Below are 24,206 nucleotides of genomic sequence, written 5' to 3'. Positions count from 1 at the left end.
ACAACATTTTCATAGTGCCACTTCAATATTTGTGATTTTCCTACTTGAACTTATGATTATTCATGCATTTAAATTATTTATTTGATAATTATATTCTGTGAGATACTTGTCATGTTAAAATGCTTGATTTACAGAAAGTTTGAAGTAAATCTTGTTAATGAGCTAAACTTAGTTATGAGTAATAAATAAATGATATGGTCATGGAGGTTAATAATTAGTTTAATTATTATTCTTGCATGATGAAAAATGATGAGATTGCTAGAAATGATTCTAGTTTAAGTGAGGTTTGATCTTAACCAGAGAATTATCCTGAGTTGATGATGGCTCCGTGGGAGCGTGGTTGATTTAGTTATGTTCATGGTTATGTGATGCATGTGTTAGTGATGCATGGCATGGCATTATGACACCGGTTATTTTCACTTTAAGTTGAACCGGATAAGTAACTCAACGTGAATATGTTGTTGACCGGGTCATGGTGCCGCTGAAACGAGTTTTTCCCAGTGCAACCACATTTGCCGGTATGGGACAGCCTTAATGTGTTTCATTGTCGTGCCTCTGGTCGGTGCCTCCATCTAGGGAAGGTTATGGGCCTGCTGTACCCTGGCCCGATAAGCAGGCATAACCTTGTGAGACCGTTGTTAAGTTAAATTTTGGTACCGGGTCCTAGAGTGGATCGTGGCCACGACGGTGGTCGAGGTGCCTGGAGGTAGACACGGGGCCACCCAGGACTAGCCCGATGGGGACTGAGTCGGAGTGGCCGGGAGAGTGTCATGACAATGAGATGGTTTCATCGGAATGCCGTTGGTCCACCCGAATGGGAGTGCGAGGCCATGGGTTCCGTAGTGTGGGTACAGTGTACTAACCTCTGCAGAGTGTATTAATCTATCGATAGCCGAGTCCACGGTTACAGACACGCTCGAAAGTAGGGTACACCATGGGTCAACACTAAATAAATATGCACACTAAGTTTGCACTAAGGATGGTACTGAGGCCATCGTGTTGAGTCGGGCCATGTATTGGTCGGCTTGTGGTCGCGTAAGGATCACAGGCCATGTATTGGTCGGGTTGTGATTGTCGTAAGGATCACGGGCCATGTATTGGTCGGCTTGTGATCGCCGTAAGGATCATGGGCCATGTATTGGTCGGGTTGTGATCGCCGTAAGGATCATGAGTTTGTTTTTGAGATCATCACGTTTGTGGTCTGGAAATGATCACGTTCGGTAAGCCAGTCCATGGGACGAGTACCAGTTGAGCATATTCACGGCATGTTGGATATATATATTGTTGCATTGTTGCTAAATGGTTAAATATCATGATATTGTTTGTCATTATGTTTATGCTTGTTGTGAGCTTGCAAGTACATTCAAACTGGCATGTCATGCCAGATTTCAGGAAAGTCTCGTTGGAAAGGAATATTGTTCGAGTCTAGATCGTGTCCACATCGGTGTCCCCGTGCTATGGAGTTCCGCTACGACGTAGTTCCGCTGCCGCGTAGTTGTCATGATCGAGGCCCCTTTATGTTCACTAAATAATGTACATATTGTTCAGTCGCACCGTATGTGCCGCTTGGCCTCGCTATCTGTTGTAATATAAACTATGTTCCGCTAGCATGAATAAAGGGGTTGTTTTTCTGTACCAAGTTGTTGTGTGTTGCTAGAAGACAAGGTCTCTGGGCTGGCAATGCAAGGTAAACTGGTCGCTCCGCGCCGGGGTGCCACAACTAACCCCTATTGCAAGCATCTGCAACTACAAATGAAGTATTAAGGTAAACCTAACCATAGCATGAAACATATGGATCCAAATCAGCCCCTTACGAAGCAACGCATAAACTAGGGTTTAAGCTGCTGTCACTCTAGCAACCCATCATCTACTTATTACTTTCCAGTGCCTTCCTCTAGGCCCAAATAATGGTGAAGTGTCATGTAGTCGACGTTCACATAACACCACTAGAGGAGAGACAACATACATCTCATAAAAATATCGAACGAATACCAAATTCACATGACTACTAATAGCAGGACTTCACCCATGTCCTCAGGAACAAACGGAACTACTCACAAAGAATATTCATGTTCATAATCAGAGGAGTATTAATGTGCATAAAGGATCTGAACATATGATCTTCCACCAAGTAAACCAATTAGCATCAACTATAAGGAGTAATCAACACTACTAGCAACCCACAGGTACCAATTTGTGGTTTTGATACAAGATTGGATACAAGAGATGAACTAGGGTTTGGAGAGGAGATGGTGCTGGTGAAGATATTGATGGAGATTGACCCCCTCCCGATGAGAGGATCGTTGGTGATGATGATGGTGATGATTTCCCCCTCCCGGAGGGAAGTTTCCCCGGCAGAACAGCTCTGCCGGAGCCCTAGATTGGTTCCGACAAGGTTCCGCCTCGTGGCGGCGGAGTTTCGTCTCGTGAGCTTCCTTATGATTTTTTTCTAGGGTAAAAGACCTCATATAGCAGAAGATGGGCACCGGAGGGCCACCAGGGGGCCCAGGAGATAGGGGGCGCCCCCCCCCCCCCATCCTCCTAGCCAGGGTGTGCGCCCCCTCAGGTACTTTCTTTGCTCATAAATTCTTATTAAATCCAAAAATGACTTTCATGGAGTTGCGGCACTTTTGGAGCTGTGCAGAATAGGTTTCCAATATTTGCTCCTTTTCCAGCCAGAATCCCACCTGCCGGCATTCCCCGTCTTCATGGTAAACCTTGTAAAATAAGAGAGAATAGCCATAAGTATTGTGACATAATGTGTAATAACAGCCCATAATGCAATAAATATTGATATAAAAGCATGATGCAAAATGGACGTATCACTACCTTGCTGCATACTTATTGTTACTATCGTTACTTGCTCGTTACAAATTATCTTGCTATCAAACTACTCGCTACTTACAGTTTCGGGACTTCCAGTCATCATATTACTGAAAACTTCTTGTCATTTCCTTCTACTCCTTGTTGAGTTCGACACTCTTACTTATCGAAAAAGAGATACAATTGATCCCCTATACTTGTGGGTCATCAATGGCTATCTCGTAGCTCTCAATCCATGCAGTCGACTCGCGGTCAGCCATGTAATTAGGAACCTTACAAGGGCCTTTGAAATCTTTGGGCGTACGCTCGTTGCGGAGAGTCGGTGATAGACACGGAATCCCAATGGTTCTAGTGTTCAGACTTGTACCGTAGGAAACTGGCCACATAGCCGTGGGTGGAACCTGACCCGCGCCTATGTTCGCTGCTTCTAACTCCCGCATAGCCCAAGCCATGTCAACAATCGCCTGTGCATCCAAGGTTGCAAGCCTGGGCGGCTCACGTTGTTTCTCGCGTTGCCAACGTGCGCTGCTGGAAACTACTGGTGACTCGGCATGCCAGCTTGTGTTGCGACTTGGGTGCGGGGTAGAGTGAAGTCGCTGCTGATTGTAGGAGTAGTTTGCCTGTTGGGCGACCGCAGTATTCAACATCTCAATGGCGTTCCAGGCCTCAATCTCAACTGGGGTATTCCCTATGACCGAAAGCAAAGATTGGTAGTCGCCACCAGCATGTTGTCAACGGGGTTGGAGAAGTGACATGTTGGTGTCAGATGCGGAGGTAACTGAATAGGCGATGAATGCGGGGCCAGCTTGGGCTAGCTCTTCTAAGCCGGCGGTGGCTGACCATCTTCGTTCGGTGGTGCGACCTGGGTTAACTGAATAAGCCGTGACGGAGCACGGTGGTGAACGGCGTCGTTACGCTAGGTCGGGTATGTGGCGGTGCAGAACGGCATTAGTGCGTCCAGCTCAGGTCCACGAGGCTGAGTTAAGGTGTGTGTATGTGTGCGTGCGTGGTGGTGCGTGAGTTTAACTGGCATCCAAGTCCATCGTAGTAGTGCCAAGCTGTTAGCGTCGGGTCGTGGTGATCTGTTGTCAAGTGTCGCGTCATGCCCGTGATCACGTCTTGGGCATGCGGATCGCACCTATGCATGCAGCAGGGCAGAGTGGGTTGCATCTTGGCGGAAGCGTGAGCGCTGCGTTTGCTACAAAGACTACAAAGCCGGCTGTAATCCCAGTTTGTCAGCGGAAAGACTACAAAGCCGGCTGTAATCCCAGTTTGTCAGTGGGGTGGTGAGTTCAGTTATAACAAAAATGTTGTTGGAGCGGCCGGGTGTACGTCGGTAGGAAAACTGAGTCCCCTATGCATTCACTACATTCGTCCAAGAGGGCTAGTCTAGGATAGACCCCAACATTAACTAGGGTATAACCGGTGCTCCAGGGGTATTCATTGTTGCCCCTGGAGTGGGCGTGTTTTCCGATGTGTTGAACAAATGTGTGGGCTCAAAATTGGATGGCAGATGGCTCATGTGCCTCCTTTGATGGACTACGTTAGAAGCATTTTGATGGAGACCCACCACTTCGATATAGATGAATCTTTAATAGGCGTCGTGTCGTCCATATCACTTTGCCTACTCCTGCCTTCTTTAACTTTTAGGAAAAATGAGAGGGCAGAGTGAAAGGATCGAGAAGAGGTGTGCAGAGGGGTGTGAATAGAGTCTCAACCAAGAAAAGTAGCAATTTTTAAGTTCTTCAAGTTGAGACGGAGTTTAAGCACAAGTTTCAACATTCACAATACATATCAAGCAAGCATGCAAAGAGTATATGAGCAGTGGAAAGTAAAGCATGCAAATTTCTAGAAAGTAAAGGGATGGGATTGGAGTGTGCAAACGCAATTGAAGACACGAAGATTTTTGGCGTGGTTCCGATAGGTGGTGCTATCGTACATCCACATTGATGGAGACTTGAACCCACAAAGGGTAACGGCTGCGCGAGTCCACGGAGGGCTCCACCCACGAAGGGTCCACGAAGAAGCAAGCTTGTCTATCCCACCATGGCCATCGCCCATGAAGGACTTGCCTCACTAGGGTAGATCTTCACGAAGTAGGCGATCTCCTTGCCCGTACAAACTCCTTGGTTCAACTCCACAATCTTGACAGAGGCTCCCAAGTGACACCTAACCAATCTAGGAGACACCACTCTCCAAAAGGTAATAGATTGTGTGTTGATGATGAACTCCTTACTCTTGTGCTTCAAATGATAGTCTCCCCAACACTCAACTCTCTCTCATAGGATTGGATTTGGTGGAAAGATGATTTGAGTGGAAAGCAACTTCGGGAAGGCTAGAGATCCAGATTTCTGTGGTTGGAATGGAATATCTTGGTCTCAACACATGAGTAGGTGGTTCTTTCTCAGAAATGAATGTTAGAAGTGTAGGCACGTTCTGATGGATTTCTCCATGAATGAAGAGAGGGTGGAGGGGTATATATAGCCTCCACACAAAATCTAAGCGTTACACACAATTTACCAAACTCAGTGGGACCGAATCAGAAAACTCAGTCAGACCGATTTAGTTCATAATATGATCGTTAGGCATTTTGGTGGGACCGCTCTGATCAACTCGGTAGGAGCGATGTGCTAAGGTTAGGGTAGAACCTCATCTTGGTTTGACCGATTAAACAAACTCGGTTGGACCGATTTTGGTAATAAGCGAAATAGATAGTTGGTCAGCCAAACTCGGTGGGACCGATTGTATATCTCGGTGAGACAGAAATTATTGCAATAGGCAACAGGGAGTTTGCAAGCCCATCTCGGTGAGACCGAGATCCCATCGGTGAGATCGAATTTATTATGGTTTCTGGCAGTGGCTATGTCAAGTGAACTCGGTCGCGCCAGATAGATCAAATTGGCGGGGACGAGTTTGACTTTTGGTATGGGACATATGTGGATATGAGAAAGTGATTAAGGGCTTTGGAGCATATAACTAAGCACTTTGAGCAAGCAAGCCATTAAGCAACACCTCATCCCCTTTTAATAGTATTGGCTTTCCTATGGACTCAATGTGATCCTAGATCACTGAAATAGAAATGTAGAGTCCTGAGCTTTGAGCTTGAGCCAATCCTTTGTCCTTAGCATCTTGAAGGGGTTCCACATCCTCTTGTCCATGCCACTCCATTGTTGGACTTATCTGAAATATACTAGATGAAAATATTAGTCCAACAAGAGATATGTTGACATTAATTACCAAAATCACCTAGGGAGCACTTGTGCTTTCAGTCTCCCCCTTTTTGGTAATTGATGACAACATACATCAAAGCTTTAGATAAAGATATAGAGAAAGGCGGGTTAAGCTTTGGAAGGACATGTAACATGCATAGGCTCCCCCTACATGTATGCAATCATGTAAATATGGAACATAAGATCATGTGAGTGCATAATCATGACAGAGCAAGCAATGAGTTACATGTATCTTGGCTATATGCATCAGAGCAAATGGTGTGAGTATAGGAAATGTACCTTCATGCTCATGAGTCCTTGCAAACAATATGTACATCAGTAAGAGATTCTCATGCACATGAGTGTGATGCATATACTTACCTTGTAGTCTTGAGCTAGCTTTGGAAGAGATGAACCTGAGTAAACAAGGTTAGACAACACAGAAACATCTACTAAAGAGAGCAAGAGCAACAAACCACAAGAGTACCAAGATTGGAATGACATGTAGAGAGTGAGTACTAGGTACTCTATCTGAGTGTAGACATGACCCAAAGGTTCTAAGATTTCCTTCACTTAGATGTCTTGCTCCCAATGAATCTTATATGGAATATTGGGAGAAGATAAGGAAAAGAAAATTAGAGCAAGGCAAACACACAAACAACATGAACATGTATTTCCCCTCTAAAGACATGTGACTTATCTCCTTTTGAATACCAAGCATCTGGGGTCTCTCTTTGATGTGATTATTTCACTCCCTTTCCCCCTTTTGATATGATTCAGCTTTGATGTGAGATCTCTCTCCCCCTTTGACATCAATTTCCAAGAAGGAGTCTTCTGGAGTGTGAGTCAAAATAGGTTTGGTCCTTGAGTCACATAGCAAAGTAGCAGGCAAAAATAAGGTGCTGGTAGAGGATAAGAATGATCGAGTGGAGCTAGAACAAAATGTGCAGGATGCAAATGACAAAGTGTCTCCTCAGCATTTGAAATTGGTAACACCAAATTGTTGTCTTCGGTGGCACCGAGGTGATTCGGTTTGACCGAAAGAAACAAACCGATGTGTCCGAGTTCACTACAGAGATAAAGCACTTGTCACCTCAGCTCACTAAGCAAATAAGATCTCACAAGGATTTGCAGGGAGTTAACTAAAGAATTTGCAATGAATAGGATGCAGGGAAATGTAGAAAATAACAGAGAAAAGAAAAGAAATCTAGATGAAGTTTTTTTAAAGGGAACTAGCATGCATGCTATAAATGCAAGAACACGGAGAAACAACAAAGAACTTCATCTAGAATTGGTCGGCGACAAAGTCACCTATGTTAGAGTATATTGACTTGGGAGTCAAGTGAAGACACTTGATCATAGGTCATACTCATCGTTTCAGCTCAAAATGGGGTTGCCATTTTTCGTTTAAGCATTTTGATGTATTCTCATCTTGTTGGGCTGCTTTGACCCATGACTTGGGTTAAAGCTTCTCTAAGATGGAATGACATACCTTGGGTGGTGGTGCTGATCTTGATCATGTAGTTGAACTTGTGTGGAATGCTCAAGGTTGATGTAGTTCATTGGGAGCACCACTTGTAATTGAAGTTCTTCTACCTACATGAGTTAGTTTTGCAAGGAGAAATATGATACCAAAAGAAATTTGATATATATAAATTGTCAAAGGATATGTTTGAAGGGTTTCATGCTTTCTTGTCTTCAACCACCGTATTGTAGAGACTTGGTGATGTAGAGATTGCTCAAGATGTGAGTGAGTTGCAATATCATAGATTTAGATTCATCCAAGTACCTACAAGGGTTAGATAACATGCAAGGGTGCAAATATATCCAAGAGATATGATTATGATCATAAGAGAAACATCAAGGATTAGTCAAAGGCTCATGCCTTGCATGTATCCAAATGGAGTTCCTACTCCAAGTTTGAAACATCAATGATGTTCAATTCACCTCTCAACCGGCAAAATACTTTCTCATCAAGCGGTTTGGTGAATATATCCGCCAATTGCTTATCGGTACGAACATGCTTAAGGTCAATGTCTCCTTTAGCAACATGATCTCGAATGAAATGATGACAAACCTCAATATGCTTAGTTCGATAATGTTGCATGGGATTGTGAGCAATCTTAATAGCACTTTCATTGTCACAAAGCAATGGAACATGTTTCACATATACCCCATAATCTTTAAGAGGTTAGGTCATCCAAAGTAATTGAGCACAACATGAACCGGCGGCAATGTATTCCTCTTCGGCGGTGGATAAGGATACCGAGTTTTTTTTCTTGGAGGACCAAGACACAAGAGATCTACCAAGAAATTGACAAGTACCCGAAGTGGACTTTCTATTGACCTTGTCTTCGGCATAGTCTGAAGCTCAGTAGCCAACAAGATCAAAAGAAGACCTCTTTGGATACCAAATGCCAAAATTTGGTGTATGTATTAAGTATCTCACTATCCTTTTCACACCCTTAAGGTGTCATTCTTTAGGGGTCGCTTGATATCGTGCACACATGCACACACTTAACATAATATCAGGATGGAAGGCACATAGATATAACAATGAACCAATCATGGAGCGGTAAACTTTTTGATCAACGGGTTCACCATCTTTAGTCAAGTCAAGATGTCCACTAGTAGGCATGGGTGTACTCATACCTTTGCATTCTTGCATATCGAACTTCTTGAATAAGTCCTTGGTGTACTTTGTTTGAGAGACAAAGGTATCTTCTATAGTTTGCTTGATCTGCAAACCAAGAAAGAATTTGAGTTCACTCATCATGGACATCTCAAACTTCTCCGACATTAGCTTTCCAAACTTCTCACTAAAATGAGGGTTAGTCGAACCAAATATAATATCATCAACATAAATTTGGCACACAAATAATTCTCCATTAACCCATATAGTGAAGAGAGTAGAATCAATTTTTCCAATCTCAAAGCCTTTTTCAGTAAGGAACTTGGTCAAGCATTTATACCACGCTTTAGGAGCTTGTTTGAGACCATAAAGAGCTTTGTGAAGTTTGTACACATGATCGAGTTTCTTAGGATTAATAAAGCCGGGAGGTTGTTTAACATAAACTTCCTCCTCAATTTCACCATTTAGAAAAGCACTTTTAGTGTCCATTTGGTACAAGGTGATATAATGGTGATTAGCATAGGCAAGTAATATGCGAATGGACTCAAGTCTAGCAACGGGGGCATATGTCTCACCATAGTCCGTACCTTTGACTTGAGTGTAGCCTTGGGCGACGAGACGTGCTTTGTTGCGAATTACTTGTCCATCTTCATCTTGCTTGTTGTGAAACACCCATTTGGTACCGATGATGTTGTGGTTGTTGTCGGGCTTCTCGACCAATGTCCACACTTGGTTTATCTCAAAGTTGTGTAGCTCTTCATGCATGGCATTTATCCAATCCGGATCTTCCAATGCTTCTTCAACCTTCATGGGATCAATGCTAGAGATGAATGAATAATGTTCACAAAAATTACCCAAATGAGATTTAGAGCGAGTGATTCTCACGGTTTGGATATCATTGTAGATTTTCTCGATGGGATGGTCTCTGGTGAATCTTGCTCGAACTCGTGAGAGCTTTTGTTTTGGTCGGGGTGGAACATCTTCTTCATCATCTTGTTCTTCTTCTTGGCCTTCTTCATTGTTGACGTTGTCGTTCTCTTGTTGTGGTGAGGAAGGAGGTTGATGAGGTTCATCTTGGTGTACTTCCTCATTTTCTTCATCTTGGTGTGTCCCACTTGTGGATGCTTCCATATCAACTCTTGGTTCACCTTGTCGTGAAGTAGAAGCTTCCACTTGGACGGATGAGGTACTCTCCTTCACCTCCGTTGGACGGATCTTGCCAATAGACAAGTCTTGGATTGCTTCCGAAGGGTCTTTGTCTCCTACATCAATTGTAAATTGCTCTACTTGCGAGCCGTCAGATTCATCAAACTTCACATCTACCGTCTCTTCAACCTTTCGGCTGAATTTGTTGTAGACACGGTAAGTGTGAGAGTTTGAGCCATAACCAAGTAGGAAACCTTCATGAGATTTGGGAGCAAATTTAGAACGACGATGCTTATCAAGAATGTAGCACTTTGAGCCGAATACTCGAAAGTATCCAACTTGGGGTTTGTTACCGGTGAGGAGCTCGTATGCCGTCTTGCCGAGTAGCTTGTGAAGATACAAGTGATTTGTTGCATGACAAGCTGTCTCAACCGCTTCCACCCAAAGTGTTTTGGCGTCTTGTACTCACCAAGCATCGTTCTCGCCATTTAGATGAGCGTCCGGTTCTTCCTCTCAACAACTCCATTTTGTTGAGGTGTGTACGTAGCCGAGAACTCATGTGAGATCCCTTCTTCGTCAAGAAAGGTGTCCACATTGGCGTTCTTGAACTCCGTTCCGTTGTCGCTGCAAACCTTCTTTATCTTCAATTCAAATTGGTTTTGGGCCTTCCTAGCGAAGTTTTTGAAGATCTTTTGAACCTGCGATTTATCATCAAGAAAGAACACCCACGTAAATCTTGAAAAATTATCAACTATAACTAGACCAAATGAGTTTCCACCGAGACTTTTGTAAGTGTTGGGACCGAAAAGATCCATGTGAAGTAGCTCGTGGTCATGATGTTCTTCACGGGGTGGCTTCCTCCAACCCGTTTTCCTTCTTGGCAAGCACTGCAAAGTCTATCCCTATCAAATATGACACCAAGGATATGATCACCTTTAATAAGTTGTCAAGGTTTCTCATGCCCACATGACCTAACCTTCTATGCCACAACCAGCCTTTAGAGGATTTAGCAATTAAGCAAGTTCTAGGTTGAGCCTTTTTAGTGAAATCAACAATGTATATATCACCTCTATGTATGCCGGTAAAGACCATTTTATGATTATCTCTTCAAAACACTTGGCAATCTATTTTAGTAAATAGGACATTGAAACCGAAATCAGCAAGTCTAGATACCGAAAGTAAATTATAGACAAGAGATTCAACAAGCATGACATTTTGTTTGGAGCTATAATGTGAGATGGCCACCTTACCAAGGACAACCACCTTACCCTTTGAGTTATCACCAAAAGTGACATACTTTCGAGGGCCATCGTTTTCAGCAAGCTCACGAAACATATCTTTATCTTCGGTCATGTGATTGGTACATCCACTATCAAGGACCCATTCCTTTCCTCCAGCCATGTAGCCGCGAAGATTAGCCATAAGTCATTATCATCATCCTCATCATAGTATCCATGTTCAACATCATCTTGCAAATGATCAATTCCTAGAGAGAGTGATTCATTAGATATATGATTTTGACAATGTTCATATCTATGAATTCTAATAGCTTCGAAAATAATATTGCTAATGATTCCAACATCTCCTTTGGCACGCATAAGATTGGTAACCTCAAATAAACAATCTCCAAACTTAGGATCATTGGGATTCATCTTATTCAAAGCAATAGACGTGTGAAGAATCTCATCTATTTTTTTCAAGGAATAATCTGGAAATCATTCCTCAAGGAATCTCCATATAGTGTAAGCACAATCAAGAGTTGGCAAGTGACCAACCAAATTTCTAGGCGATCCTCTAATGATAAGATTGATAGTTCTAAGATTGCGAATCATGTCAAGATCCTCATCGGGAGTGGGATTCAAAGGATCAACAAGGCGAGCACAAGGGTTGGTAATGTACTTGCTCAAATGATATTCATTGAAAATCTCAAGCATCTCATTTTTCCACTCATGAAAGTACTCTCCATCATGTATAGGCACTCTATGTCTAAGACTCCCCAACGTAGACTCATCCATCTTCCTCCAATGGTGATTAAACCAAAGAAATGGAGACCAAAGCTCTAATACCAATTGAAAGGATCGAGAAGAGGTGTCTAGAGGGGGGTGAATAGACTCTCAACCAAGAAAAGTAGAAATTTTTAAGTTCTTCAAGTTGAGATGGAGTTTAAGAACAAGTTTCAACATTCACAATACATATCAAGCAAGCATGCAAAGAGTATATGAGCAGCAGAAAGTAAAGCATGCAAATTTCTAGAATGTAAAGGGATGGGATTGGAGTGTGCAAACGCAATTGAAGACACGGAGATTTTAGGCATGGTTCCGACAGGTGGTGCTATCGTACATCCATGTTGATGGAGACTTCAACTCACGAAGGGTAACGGCTGCGCGAGTCCACGAAAGGTCCACGAAGAAGCAACCTTGTCTATCCCACCATGACCATCACCCATGAAGGACTTGCCTCACTAGGGTAGATCTTCACGAAGTAGGCGATCTCCTTGCCCGTACAAACTCCTTGGTTCAACTCCACAATCTTGACGGAGGCTCCCAAGTGACACCTAACCAATCTAGGAGACACCGCTCTCCAAAAGATAATAGATGGTGTGTTGATGATGAACTCCTTGCTCTTGTGCTTCAAATGATAGTCTTCCCAACACTCAACTCTCTCTCATAGGATTGGATTTGGTGGAAAGATGATTTGAGTGGAAAGCAACTTGGGGAAGGCTAGAGATCAAGATTTATGTGGTTGGAATGGAATATATTGGTCTCAACACATGAGTAGGTGGTTCTTTCTCAGAAAATGAATGTTGGAAGTGTAGGCACGTCCTGATGGCTTTCTCCACGATTGAAGAGAGGGTGGAGGGGTATATATAGCCTCCACACAAAATCTAACAGTTACACACAATTTACCAAACTCAGTGGGACTGAATCAGAAAACTCGGTCAGACCTATTCAGTTCCTAATGTGACCGTTAGGCATTTCGGTGGGACCGGTCTAATCAACTCAGTAGGACCAATGTGCTAGGGTTAAGGGTAGAACCTCATCTCGGTTTGATCGATTACACAAATTCGTTTGGAACGATTTTGATAATAACCGAAACAGTGAGTTGGACAGGCAAACTCGGTGGGACCGATTGCATATCTCGGTGAGACCGAAATTATTGCAATAGGCAACATGGAGTTTGCAAGCCCATCTCGGTGAGACCGAGATCCCATCGGTGAGACCGAATTGATTAGGGTTTCCGGCAGTGGCTATGTCAAGTGAACTCGGTGGCGCTGGATAGATCAAATTGGTGGTGTCGAGTTTGACTTTTGGTATGGGACATATGTGGATATGAGAAAGTGGTTGAGGGCTTTGGAGCATATCACTAATCACTTTGAGCAAGCAAGCCATTAAGCAACACCTCATCCCCTTTTAATAGTATTGGCTTTCCTATGGACTCAATGTGATCTTGGATCACTGATATAGAAAATGTAGAGTCCTAAGCTTTGAGCTTGAGCCAATCCTTTGTCCTTAGCATCTTGAAGGGGTTCCACATCCTCTTGTCCATGCCACTCCACTATTGGACTTATCTGAAATATACTAGATGAAAATATTAGTCCAACAAGAGATATGTTGACATTAATTACCAAAATCACCCAGGGAGCACTTGTGCTTTCACGGAGGAAACCACCTGCCGTAATGAGGCAGCCCGTCAAACTATGGCGGCCGCACTCGAGTACAGCTAGAACTAATACCACGGGTATTATCCAGGCCAGCAGGGGCCATAGATCATGTTAGGCCAAAAGCACATGCACATACAAGAGCAAATACTTGCACCCAACGAGGACAAGAGGGTTGTCAATTCCCTTGAACTCGTTACTTGCAAGGATCAAATATGGTAGTGGTAGATATATAAATCGCAAAGTAAAATTAAAGTAAATAAATTGCAGCAAGGTAATTTAGGTTTTTATAATATGATTTAAATAGACCCGGGGCCATAGCTTTTACTAGAGGCTTCTCTCTCGGAACATAGCATGTGATGGGTAAACAAGTTACGGTTGGGGAATTAATAGAAAAGCGCACGTAGTTATGACGTTATTCGAGGTAATGATCATGTATATAGGCATCATGTCCGTGACAGGTGGACCGACTCCTTCCTGCATCTACTAGTATTACTGCACCAATTGGCCGACTCCTGCCTGCATTTATGGTATTAAGTTCATGACAAAGAGAGTAATGCTTTAAGCAAGATGACATGATGTAGATAGAATAAAACCAAGCAATGTGATTAAACCCCGTTGTTTTACCCTTAATGGCAATAATACAAATATGTGCCTGGCTACCCCTACTATCACTTGATACGTCCCAAACTTATCTACTTTTCCAAACAATTTTGCTCTTGTTTTGGACTCTAATTTTCATAATTTGAATGGAACTAACCCGGACTGACGCTGTTCTCAACAGAATTGCCATGGAGTTCATTTTTGTGCAGAAATAAAACTTCTCGGATTGAGCTGAAAATTTACGGAGAATATTTACAGAATATATGAAAAATATTGGCGAAGAGGACTATTGGAGGGGGGCACCCAGGAGCCACAAGATCAGGGAGTGCCCACCCCCAGGGCATACCCTATGAGCTTGTGGGCCCCTCAGGCCTCCATTTTCTCAAAGACCAACTCTATAAGTACCGTCTCGCGGAGAAAAAATCAGAGAGAAGGAAATCATGACGTTTTACGATACGGAGTTGCCACCACCTCTTGTTCTTCATCGGAGGGCTGATCTGGAGTCCATTCGGGGCTCCAGAGGGTGGAATTCGTCACCATCATCAACCCTTCTCCATAAAAAATTCCAAGATGCTCACCACCAGGAGTGAGTAATTCCTTCTTAGGCTTGTTGGTGGTGATGGAGTTGGATGAGATTTGTCATGTAATCAAGTCAATTTGTTAGGGCTTGATCCCTAGTATCCACTATGTTCTGAGATTGATGTTTCTGTGACTTTGCTATGCATAATGCTTGTCACTAGGGGCTGAGTGCCATGGTTTCATATCATAACCATCTATGTTTTCATGAAAATATTTGAGTTTTGGATCATATCTTGCAAGTTGCACACCTATTACGTGTTATGATCCACATACCCTAGGTGACAATAATTGGGATTCTTTCTGGTGATTATCGTAATATGAGGAGTTCATGTATTCACTTAGTTCTATTGTTCCGGTTCTCTATTAAATGGAGGCCTTAATATCACTTAGATTTCCTTATGGACCCCGCTGCCATGGGAGGACAGGCCAAAATATGTCATGCAAGTTCTTATTATAAATGCGTATGACTATATACGGAATACATGCCTACATTACATTGATGATCTGGAGCTATTGTGTGTCGCTCTATGTTGTGACAATTACATGATTAATGTCATCCAACACAAATATCCATCGTTGATCCAATGCCTACGTTTTTCTCATATTGATCTTTGCTAAGTTACTATTGTTGTTGTTGTTGTTGTTACAATCACTACAATTTGCTTCTATTACCATTCCTGTTACTATTCCTACTGTGCTACTAAACACTTTGATGTAGAAATATAATTTCCCAGGTGTGGTTGAATTGACAACTCAACTGCTAAGGCTCATAAATATTCTTTGGCTCTCCTTGTGTCGAATCGATAAATTTGGGTGAAATACTACCCTCGAAGACTTGTGATCCCCTAAACTTGTGGGTTATCATCACTGGGTGAGGACACCGCAAGATTAAACCCACTGCAAAGCACCTCTCCCGCTGAAGATAAATGAATCTAGTTGGCCAAACTAAACGGGTAGATAGGAGAGAAATACAAAGCTATAACAATCATGCATAATAAAGTTCAGAAAAGACTCAATTACTTTCAATGAATAATCTTATCATGAACCCACAATTCACTGGATCCCAACAAACACACCGCAAAGGAAGATTATATCAGATAGAACTCCATGGATATCATGGAGTACATTGTATTGAAGATCAAAGAGAGAGAAGAAGCCATCGAGCTACTAGCTATGAACCCGTGGGTGTGTAGTGAACTACTCACACATCATTGAAAGGACAACAAGGTTGATATAGAAGCCCTCCTTGATCAATTACCCCTCCGACAGAGTACCGGAAAAGGCCTCTAGATGGAATCATGGAAGAACAGAAGGTTGCGGTGGTGGAAAATTTGTTTCGGGTGGCTCTCTGGGGTTTCCCCCAATATTTGAGAATTTATAGAAGTGGAATTAGGTCGGACGGAGCCATGTGTGGCCCACAAGGTAACATGGTGCGCCTACCCTCGGGCGCTCCCTGTTGCCTTGTCATCTCCTCATTTTGCGTCTGGTCTCCTCCCGAAGCTTCCAGGGTCTCTTTTGACCAGAAAAATCGTCAAAAAGTTTTGTAGCATTTGGACTCCATTTGGTACATATTTTCTAGAAAACCAAAACAAGCAGAAAACATCAACTAGCAGTAGGCACTGGGTTAATAGGTTAGTCCCCAAAAATGATATAAAATTGTACAAAAAGTATCTAAGATTGGTAATATAATAGCATGAAGCAATCGAAAATTATATATACATTGGAGACGTGTCATTAGACACTATTAGTAATCTAAAGCATGGTGGGGGAAGGCTTTATTGACTTCTTGGCATGTCCTGAATAGAGTTCTAACAAGAATAAAGAGAAAACCCCTTATGAGGAGTGGGTTGGGAGAAAACCATCACTTTATTATTTGCGCACTTGGGGATGATTGGCAATGGTCAATATTCCTATTCCTAAGAAACGCAAACTCGGACCAAAGATAGTGGATTGTGTCTTTCCAGGTTATGCTCATTTTTAGTTGTTACATCTGAGGTGCCTGATATGCATGTTGATACTATAATGGAATCTCGTGATGCAACATTTTTTGAGAATATATTCTTTATGAAAGATATGAATAACATTGCTAGATTTTCTTCCGAGATCATTCCTGAATCTAGTACATCGAGTATTTTGAACAATCACCAGAGGAAGTCCTTGAGAAGGATAGCGATGAAGCTCCTTGAGGAGTAAGAGACAAAAGGTCACAAAATCCATTGGTGGTGATTTCATTTTATACCTTGTGGACGACACTCTCAAGTCTATTGCAGAGGCATATGCATCTCCGGGTGTAGATGATTGGAAAGAAGTTGTTCATAATGAGATGGACTCAATTCTTTCTAATGGAACTTGGTAGCTAACTGAATGACCCTATGGTTGTAACCTCTGGGTTGTAAGTGGGTGTCCAAAAAGAAGCTAGGGCCTGATGGTACTATTGATAAGTACAAGGCATGGCTTGTGGCCAAGGGCTACACTCAGAAAGAAGGCGAAGATTACTTTGATGCCTATTCACCTGTGCCTAGAATGACCACCATTCGGGTGCTACTTTCCCTGGCTGCCTCCTATGGTCTTATCATTCATCAAATTGATGTAAAGACAACTTTCCTAAATGGAGAGTTGGAAGAGAAAATCTATATGGATCAACCTGATGGGTTTGTGGTAAAGGGTGAAAAGAGAAAGGTGTGCAAGTTGTTAAATCTTTGCATGGTCTGAAACAGACACCTAAGCAATGGCATGAGAAGTTTGAAAGAGCTTTGACATGAAAGATCTGGGAGAAGCCAATGTGACTCTAAACATCAAACTTATTATGGATGAGAGTGGGATTACTTTAACGCAATCTCACTATGTTGAGAAGGTCTTGAGCCAGTTCGGCTTTATGGACATCAAGCCTTCTCCGACACCCTATGATCCCAGCATGACACTTAGAAAGAATAAGAAAGACACAAGAGATTAATTAAGATACTCTCAAATTCTAGGCTCACTCATGTACTTAGCTAGCGCAACAAGACCAGATATCTCTTTTGCTGCGAGCAAACTGAGTAGGTTCATGTCCAACCCAGCTGATGATAATTGGCATGCACTAGAAAGAGTCTTGCACTATCTAAGAGGTACTATGAGTTATGGAATTCACTATTCAGCGCATCATGATGTGCTAGAAGGATATGGTAATTCAAACTGGATCTCGATGTTGATGTGCTCTACGCCATAAGTGGGTATGTATTTACTCAACGGGGTGGCGCAATGTCATGGAGGTCTTGTAAACAGACCATATTGACGAAGTCAATTATGGAAGCAAAACTTACTGCTTTAGACACAACTACTTTGAGGCATAATGGCTGCATGAGCTCTTGATGGACTTGCCTATGGTTGAAAAATCATACTGGCTATTCTTTTGAATTGTGACAACCAAACAGTTATCACTAAAGTGAACAATTCTAAGGATAATGAGAAGCATCAAGACACGTGAGAGACATTTGAAATCGTCTGGAAGTTGAGAAACTCCGGAGTAATAACTGTTATGTACATTCAAACAAAAAAAACCTAGCACATCCCTTTACAAAGGGACTATCATGAAATGTGATAGATATTGCATCGAGGGAGATGGGTATGAGACTCATAGATGTTACACCATAGTAGTAACCCGACGTTTGTAATGGGAGATCCCGTGAATTAGGACACGGGAAGAACAAGCTATTGGTTAACTGAGGAGAGTAATAAGGGACCATCTCTAGGTGAAGATGCAAAACACTCAGAGTTGTAAGGCTTAGAGCTATAAGGTAGGTTGGCAACATGCCTCAATGTGGTTCTATTGGCTATGATTAGGAAAGATGTTGTCCTATAGAGCAGTCTTGAAAGAACACACCTATATGAGCTCCGATTGTAAACGTCAGTCTATGAGACTTGGGTGATCTTTAGTAAGCTCATGAAGAGACCAGCGAGTACGACGTATATGCTTCAAACCGCGGGGTAGCCTACTGGCAGCCAGGTATTGGTTAAGACTTTGAGCGGAACCTGTTCACACAAAACTAGCAATTCAAGGCGTAGTCCATTGTCAAGTTGTGGATGGATGTAACTTAAAGTTCTAGGCTGAAAGTTCAACTTAACGGTCTCTGTTGAAACACTGGTATATTAAACAAGTGGTGAGAAAAGGCAAATCTCTAGATGGGTGTTTGAGATGTGGTAGGGGTTGTTAGAAATAAATGGGCTAGGCCCATAACAATTTTTGAAATCTCTAATAGTGGCCCATTAATGAAATAGTAAGTGGTGGTTGTAAGTTTAGTCCCACCCTGGAAGTTGGACCTTTTTATATAGTGGACTCTCTACACCACACTAAGTGAGATGTGAATGAGGGGAAGAGAAGACCACACACGCGCTCACTCGCCTAGCCTGCCCTGGCCGGGTCCGCACGTACGTGCGACATTTGCATGAATGGTCTGCCGAAATCGGGCATGCTGCCTTGCAGGGGAAGTTTCCTTTTGTCGTTTTATTTTTTGGTGTCTTGATGGACAAGTTCATTGTTTCCTTGTCCGGTAAGGTTGACTTCGAAACCAAGTCGGTTTGAGATCGTGATCGAGACAGGATACCGCCCCTGGTCCTCCTATATATACTGCTTACCGGCCTCGGCCAAAAACACGCCAAAAAGACCTAGGGTTTTGCCTCATCTCGCAACTTGCATCACCACCGTAGTCTACTCTAACCCGAACGCCGGCGTGCGGGAGAGCAGGTCTCCGGAACCGTTCGTCCTGGTGATCCTACACCGAGAGAGGACGAATTAGGTTTTTGGGCAGCACTCTACGCGACTGCTCAACTTCGTCATCACGGGCCGTCTTTCATCGAAGTCGGGCGGTGCTACTCATCGCTGTCATCAACACCGTCGCTCCTGCAGCAACTAACGAACAATACGTCATGTCTCTTTCTGTAGTTGTTTCGTGTGCGATGTTGGTGTGCATGGTTTGCTGTTCATCTACTTTGTTAGATCGTTGCATGCTAGTCTCTGTTTTAGTCATGAATTATTTACTGGAATTAATTGAATTTGCCTAATATTCCAACCGAAGAACTATATAGCATATAACAACAGCAGTCACATCCCCTGCCAAAAAATGTCCTGGAGCTAAGTAACTGATAGCAGCGAATCCGTAATGGGCGACGCAGGAAACCAATCACAATCCACAAGTTCGACATTGGTGACCTGAATAAGCAACCGAGGCAAGCACGCGTATTCCACGTATTGCTTTGGGCGTAAGCTTGAAGCACACAGCACTACAAGCATAGACGATGCCTCGTTCCACTACCAAAGACCCGGGCCCCTTCCGTCTCCACGAACGCAACCCCGAGCCCCGACACATCAACTTGACAGCATATGTAATTGTGTATCGAAGCCAAATCGGAGAGTGCAGCCGGCAGTAGTAGTAGTAGTAGGATACTTTTGAGGCCAGCCAGTGCACAGCAGGAGTAGTAGCATGTCATTTCGTGCACCATCTCTCTTCCAGGCTTCCAGCCATCCTTCCAACTCAAAAGGCGATCGATATTATTACCGGTGAATTTGGGTGCGATGTGCAAGGGGCAACAAAGCAATCAATGTTCAACGAACAAACAAACCGCTACTATTAGCATATAAACTTCCAAAATTTACTAGTATTACGTACAAGCATGACCAACTGAAGTTACTGACGAGTATACACCCGAAAGTAGCACGTCACGAAGGAAAACTTCACGAACCGACGTGAGGAAACAAACATTAATCGACAAGAAAGGCGGTAGGCCCGGATGCACGCTCGCGCCCACTACTTGGGCAGTACTACGACCTGTGTACAAGTGTATGGAGCCACAATCACGCGGTGGAGTGGATCAGCCGATGCTATCTACAACTTCTCCAAGCAACAGGTGACAAAAACAACAACGGCAATCAGTAGCGTAATAATGTACTCTTTCCATATATTAGCTACGAGGATTATGAGTCGCTACAGCTAAGCTTTACTACTAGATCAAGAACCAACTCATCACACCTTGCCAATCGAACAAATAAGAAGTGATAAAAATAGAGGACGGGTGCGAATTAATTAAACAATTGTCTGGTGCCGGCAATGATGGCGCGACCTCACCAGATTAGCGCCAGGCGGAGGCGACGGCCACCACGCGCTGCTTCCATCCGAGCCGGAGCACGCCGTTCTCCGGTTTCACGACGAGGCCTGGCGGGGGAGCGCCGGCGCGCGCCATGACCTGGTCGGCAATGCCCGCGGCGAGCGCCACCGGCCGGAAACCGGCCATGCCGAACCGCGCGCGCCATTTGCCGAAGACCTCGCACCGCTCCAGCCGATCGGCACCCTCCCGGCCAACCGCGTTGGCCGACATGTTTGCCACCGCCTCCTCTGCCCGCGCCCTGTCCGCGCTATCCCGGCTGACCGTCGAGTCCAGTGCATCGAGAATGGCTCCGTAGTGCAAGTACGCGTCCGAGAAGCGCGTGGCCAGCGGGGCGGTGTTGGAGTTCAGCTCCTGCTCCACGAGTGTCACCACCTGCGGGCCGAGAGCGCGCACGCGGCGGAGAAGCTCGTCGCGGGGGTTCGCCGGCGAGACGCTCTCGTCAGGCACGTGCGAGAGCGCGAAGGCGAGGTTGACGGCCAGCGCCTCCCCGGGCTCGCACCCCAGCTTGGATGCCTCAATCTCGACTGCTCTGCAGCTGATCATTCTGAAGTGGTACTCTATGCCGGCGAGCTCCGCCAGCTTCTTGAGCCGCTCCCCGACGCCGGGCAGCGTCGCTGCTAGGGACTGCGTAAACGGTGAGGTGGGATCGGTTACAGCCGTCACCTGCAGGCATGTCCCCGGCACGCGCCGGTCGGCGAGGCGCTGGATGAGAGCCGCGTGCTGCGGGGCGTTGATGTCGAAGTCCACCAGATGTATGACGCGGTGGCCGGCGACGGCCTCAACGATGGCGATGTTAGCGGCGTCGAGGGCGAGGCGGAAGCAGGGCGTGATGTCGTGGAGGAGCTGGGACCCGGTATGGTGCTCGGCGCCGCAGAGGTCAGCGAGCTGCTGGGACGATGCCGAGGCAGTGGGCGCAATGCGCGAAGACAGGGCGGCCACCATCACGGCCACCAGCCGCTGTTCCGCGTCACCGCGCGGGTTAGCAGCACGCTTGAGAGTTGCCAGATTAGCGGCCGCCGTTTCAAGGTTGCCGTCGGCGATGGCAGCCGCTGCTTCGGAGAGTAATTGACGCGACGTGGTGGCCGAGATTGGCGGTGAGCAGGAAGCCGAGGAAGAAGCCGTGGAAGTGGACGAGTTCGATGGCGACCCCGTCATCGCCGCGCTGTAGTTGTTCTTATTGTTCGGAGTCGCCTCCGCGTAGAGTGGAGGAGACGAAGCGGCCGTGATTGAGTTGAGCCGCTGTATGGTCTCCTCCCACTCGGAGCTGGTGACCGTAGAACCGGTTCCGCTCATCGCCGGCTCAGCCTCGTCGTCGTCGCCGAGCAGTTGCTTCTCCAAGTCCTGCAGGATGGACAGCTCGCTCCCAACCGCCGAGGGAGCCGGCACCCTCGCCACCGCGAGAGCATGCGCCTGTGCCTGCGTCTGCGCGTGCGCCGAGGACGGCACTAACGGCGGCTGCCGATGCACATGGTGCTGAATCAGCGGCATGGCTGCCCTGGACGCGGTCGTGAGGGACGACAGCGTGGACGAAGGGGACGCGAGGCCACCGCCGAGGCTCGACCCGGAGAAGAAGGGCTGGGCCGGGACCCCGCCGAGCACCGCGGCGATGTCCGCCGACGTAAGCGGGGAGACGGCCGGCGACGTGGCGGCCGTGCGCTGCCTGACGGCGCGCAAGTAGAGCTCCTGCTGCATGGCGAACTGGCGCTGGTGCTGCCACCTCTCTAACTCGCCGAGGCTCCGCTTGAGAACCCCGCCAGCCGCGGCCGGGTCGGAGCGCTGCTGCGCCGGCATCTGCATCGGCGATCCGAGCCCGTAGATGTACCCCTGGCGCGGATCGCGCCACGGCCCGCCCGGCTCCATGCAGGCGAGGCGAAGCGGAACCCGGCCGGCAGCGGGAGGACGACGAGGAGGGAAGAGGAGGTAGACGGAGGTGCTCGCGGTAGGCAGGCAGGGGCAGAGGAATACTAGCTCCGAACGCAAATGCTATGGGTACAGCTACAGGCCCAGCTATAAACGGGTGCCATTCATTCCATTCAATTGCTTCCCCTAATAAAAGGCCCTCCTCCCCCCTCCCCCGCTGTTATAAGGCTGGTCATAGTGGGAGTAACATAGGTAGTAACATAGATGCCACATAAGCAAAAATGATGATGTGGCAAGTAGTTAATGAGAAGAGAGGCAAATAAAGTAACATAATATGTTACCATCACATATCGGTTTCCAATGCATAATGAGTCTACAAGGTAATAAATGAAGGCAACTATGTTACCACACCTATGACACTACCCACTATAAAGGTAGTAACATAGACTAGTAACATATGTATGTTACTAGTCTAAGTTACTCCCCACCATGACCAGCCTAAAGCGACCCCCGCCCCCGCCCCCGCCCCCACCCGTATACAGCATTACCTATACGGCGGGAACCCCGCTGACGCCGCGGGCCACGTCGCGGGTGGACGGGTTTGTTTACCTTGAACTTACCTGCGGGGGGCGTTACGGCGGGGCCCGCGCGGCCATTCTGCTAAAATAAATGCGCGGGGGAGCAGCGGTGTGGTGGTGAATGAATGGTGTGAAGCGATGGATACGCGCTGCGTCACGCAATCCCGCCTCGGGTGACGCCGTCTCCTCCAGACGACCAAGGGGGAGGGGGAGGGGGCCTGGCTCTGCCTTGCTGTGGCACGCTGCCGCCACCGACGCCTGCCGGTGGCCGCCACCCGCCTGGTTTTCGCCCAGTTTTTCCCGGGAACGGCCCGCGGTTTCGTGGAGCTCTACTACGGCACAGCACTCACCTGCGAGCCGCAGGCGCGTGAATTTTGAACTAGTACTGGCACTACAACAACAGGTGATGTTTGCGGGTGGGGCCGGGCATCGGAGGGCGGGAGATCCCTGTGCATGCACGCGCCGGGTCACCGCCAGTGGGACCCCGATTGCGATTTCTAGAAGTCGCAGTCCCTTTCCATTCGGCGAAAGGGAACGAACAGATGGCGGGATATCAATATTTTAGCAACAGATTGGTGTACTAGCGGTGCGAAACAATTTTTTTGTAATCCAGATTGGTGGCGGTAGGGCTGTGCACAGGAGGCCTCGCTTTCGCGGCTTAGGTAGACCCGGGCGACGTTGCGCGTCGCCGGGCCACACGAGCCGATCCTGGCCATCGCCAATTGGCTGGCGAACTACGTGACAGCTTAAATCAGGGAGTTCTTCTGAAAAGAAATCCGGCCGTGGAGGAAGAAACGAGGGAAGATGATCCATCCCGCGAAATGATCGAATCGTACGCGATTTTCTTCTCTTTTCCCCCTTTTCGATTGAAGGGGCGTGTGCACTCGAGGTTGCTTGTTTCGGGGTGCGTTTGGAGTTGGTTAGGAAACCGATCGAAATATCCACCCAACAACCCCGTACCCACCTCTTCGTGCCCA

General features: G+C 45.9%; 1 protein-coding gene across 1 annotated transcript; it reads right to left on the bottom strand.

Moving 5' to 3' along the window:
- Positions 1-20,256: 20,256 nt before the first annotated feature.
- Positions 20,257-22,830, bottom strand: LOC119365119 (scarecrow-like protein 8). Its single transcript, XM_037630715.1, has one exon. The coding sequence runs from the start codon at positions 22,649-22,651 to the stop codon at positions 20,756-20,758; it is 1,896 nt and encodes a 631-aa protein (XP_037486612.1). The 5' UTR covers positions 22,652-22,830; the 3' UTR covers positions 20,257-20,755.
- Positions 22,831-24,206: the final 1,376 nt, after the last annotated feature.

The sequence above is a fragment of the Triticum dicoccoides genome, chromosome 2B (genome assembly GCF_002162155.2).
Source record: "Triticum dicoccoides isolate Atlit2015 ecotype Zavitan chromosome 2B, WEW_v2.0, whole genome shotgun sequence".
NCBI classification, from domain to species: domain Eukaryota; kingdom Viridiplantae; phylum Streptophyta; class Magnoliopsida; order Poales; family Poaceae; genus Triticum; species Triticum dicoccoides.
Note: the sequence above shows the minus strand (reverse complement) of the source record. Positions and strands in the feature narration are given on the sequence as shown.

Coding starts and splice junctions, on each gene's coding strand:
- LOC119365119 (XM_037630715.1), bottom strand. CDS start 22,651: ATGGAGCCGGGCGGGCCGTGGCGCGATCCGCGCCAGGGGTACATCTAC.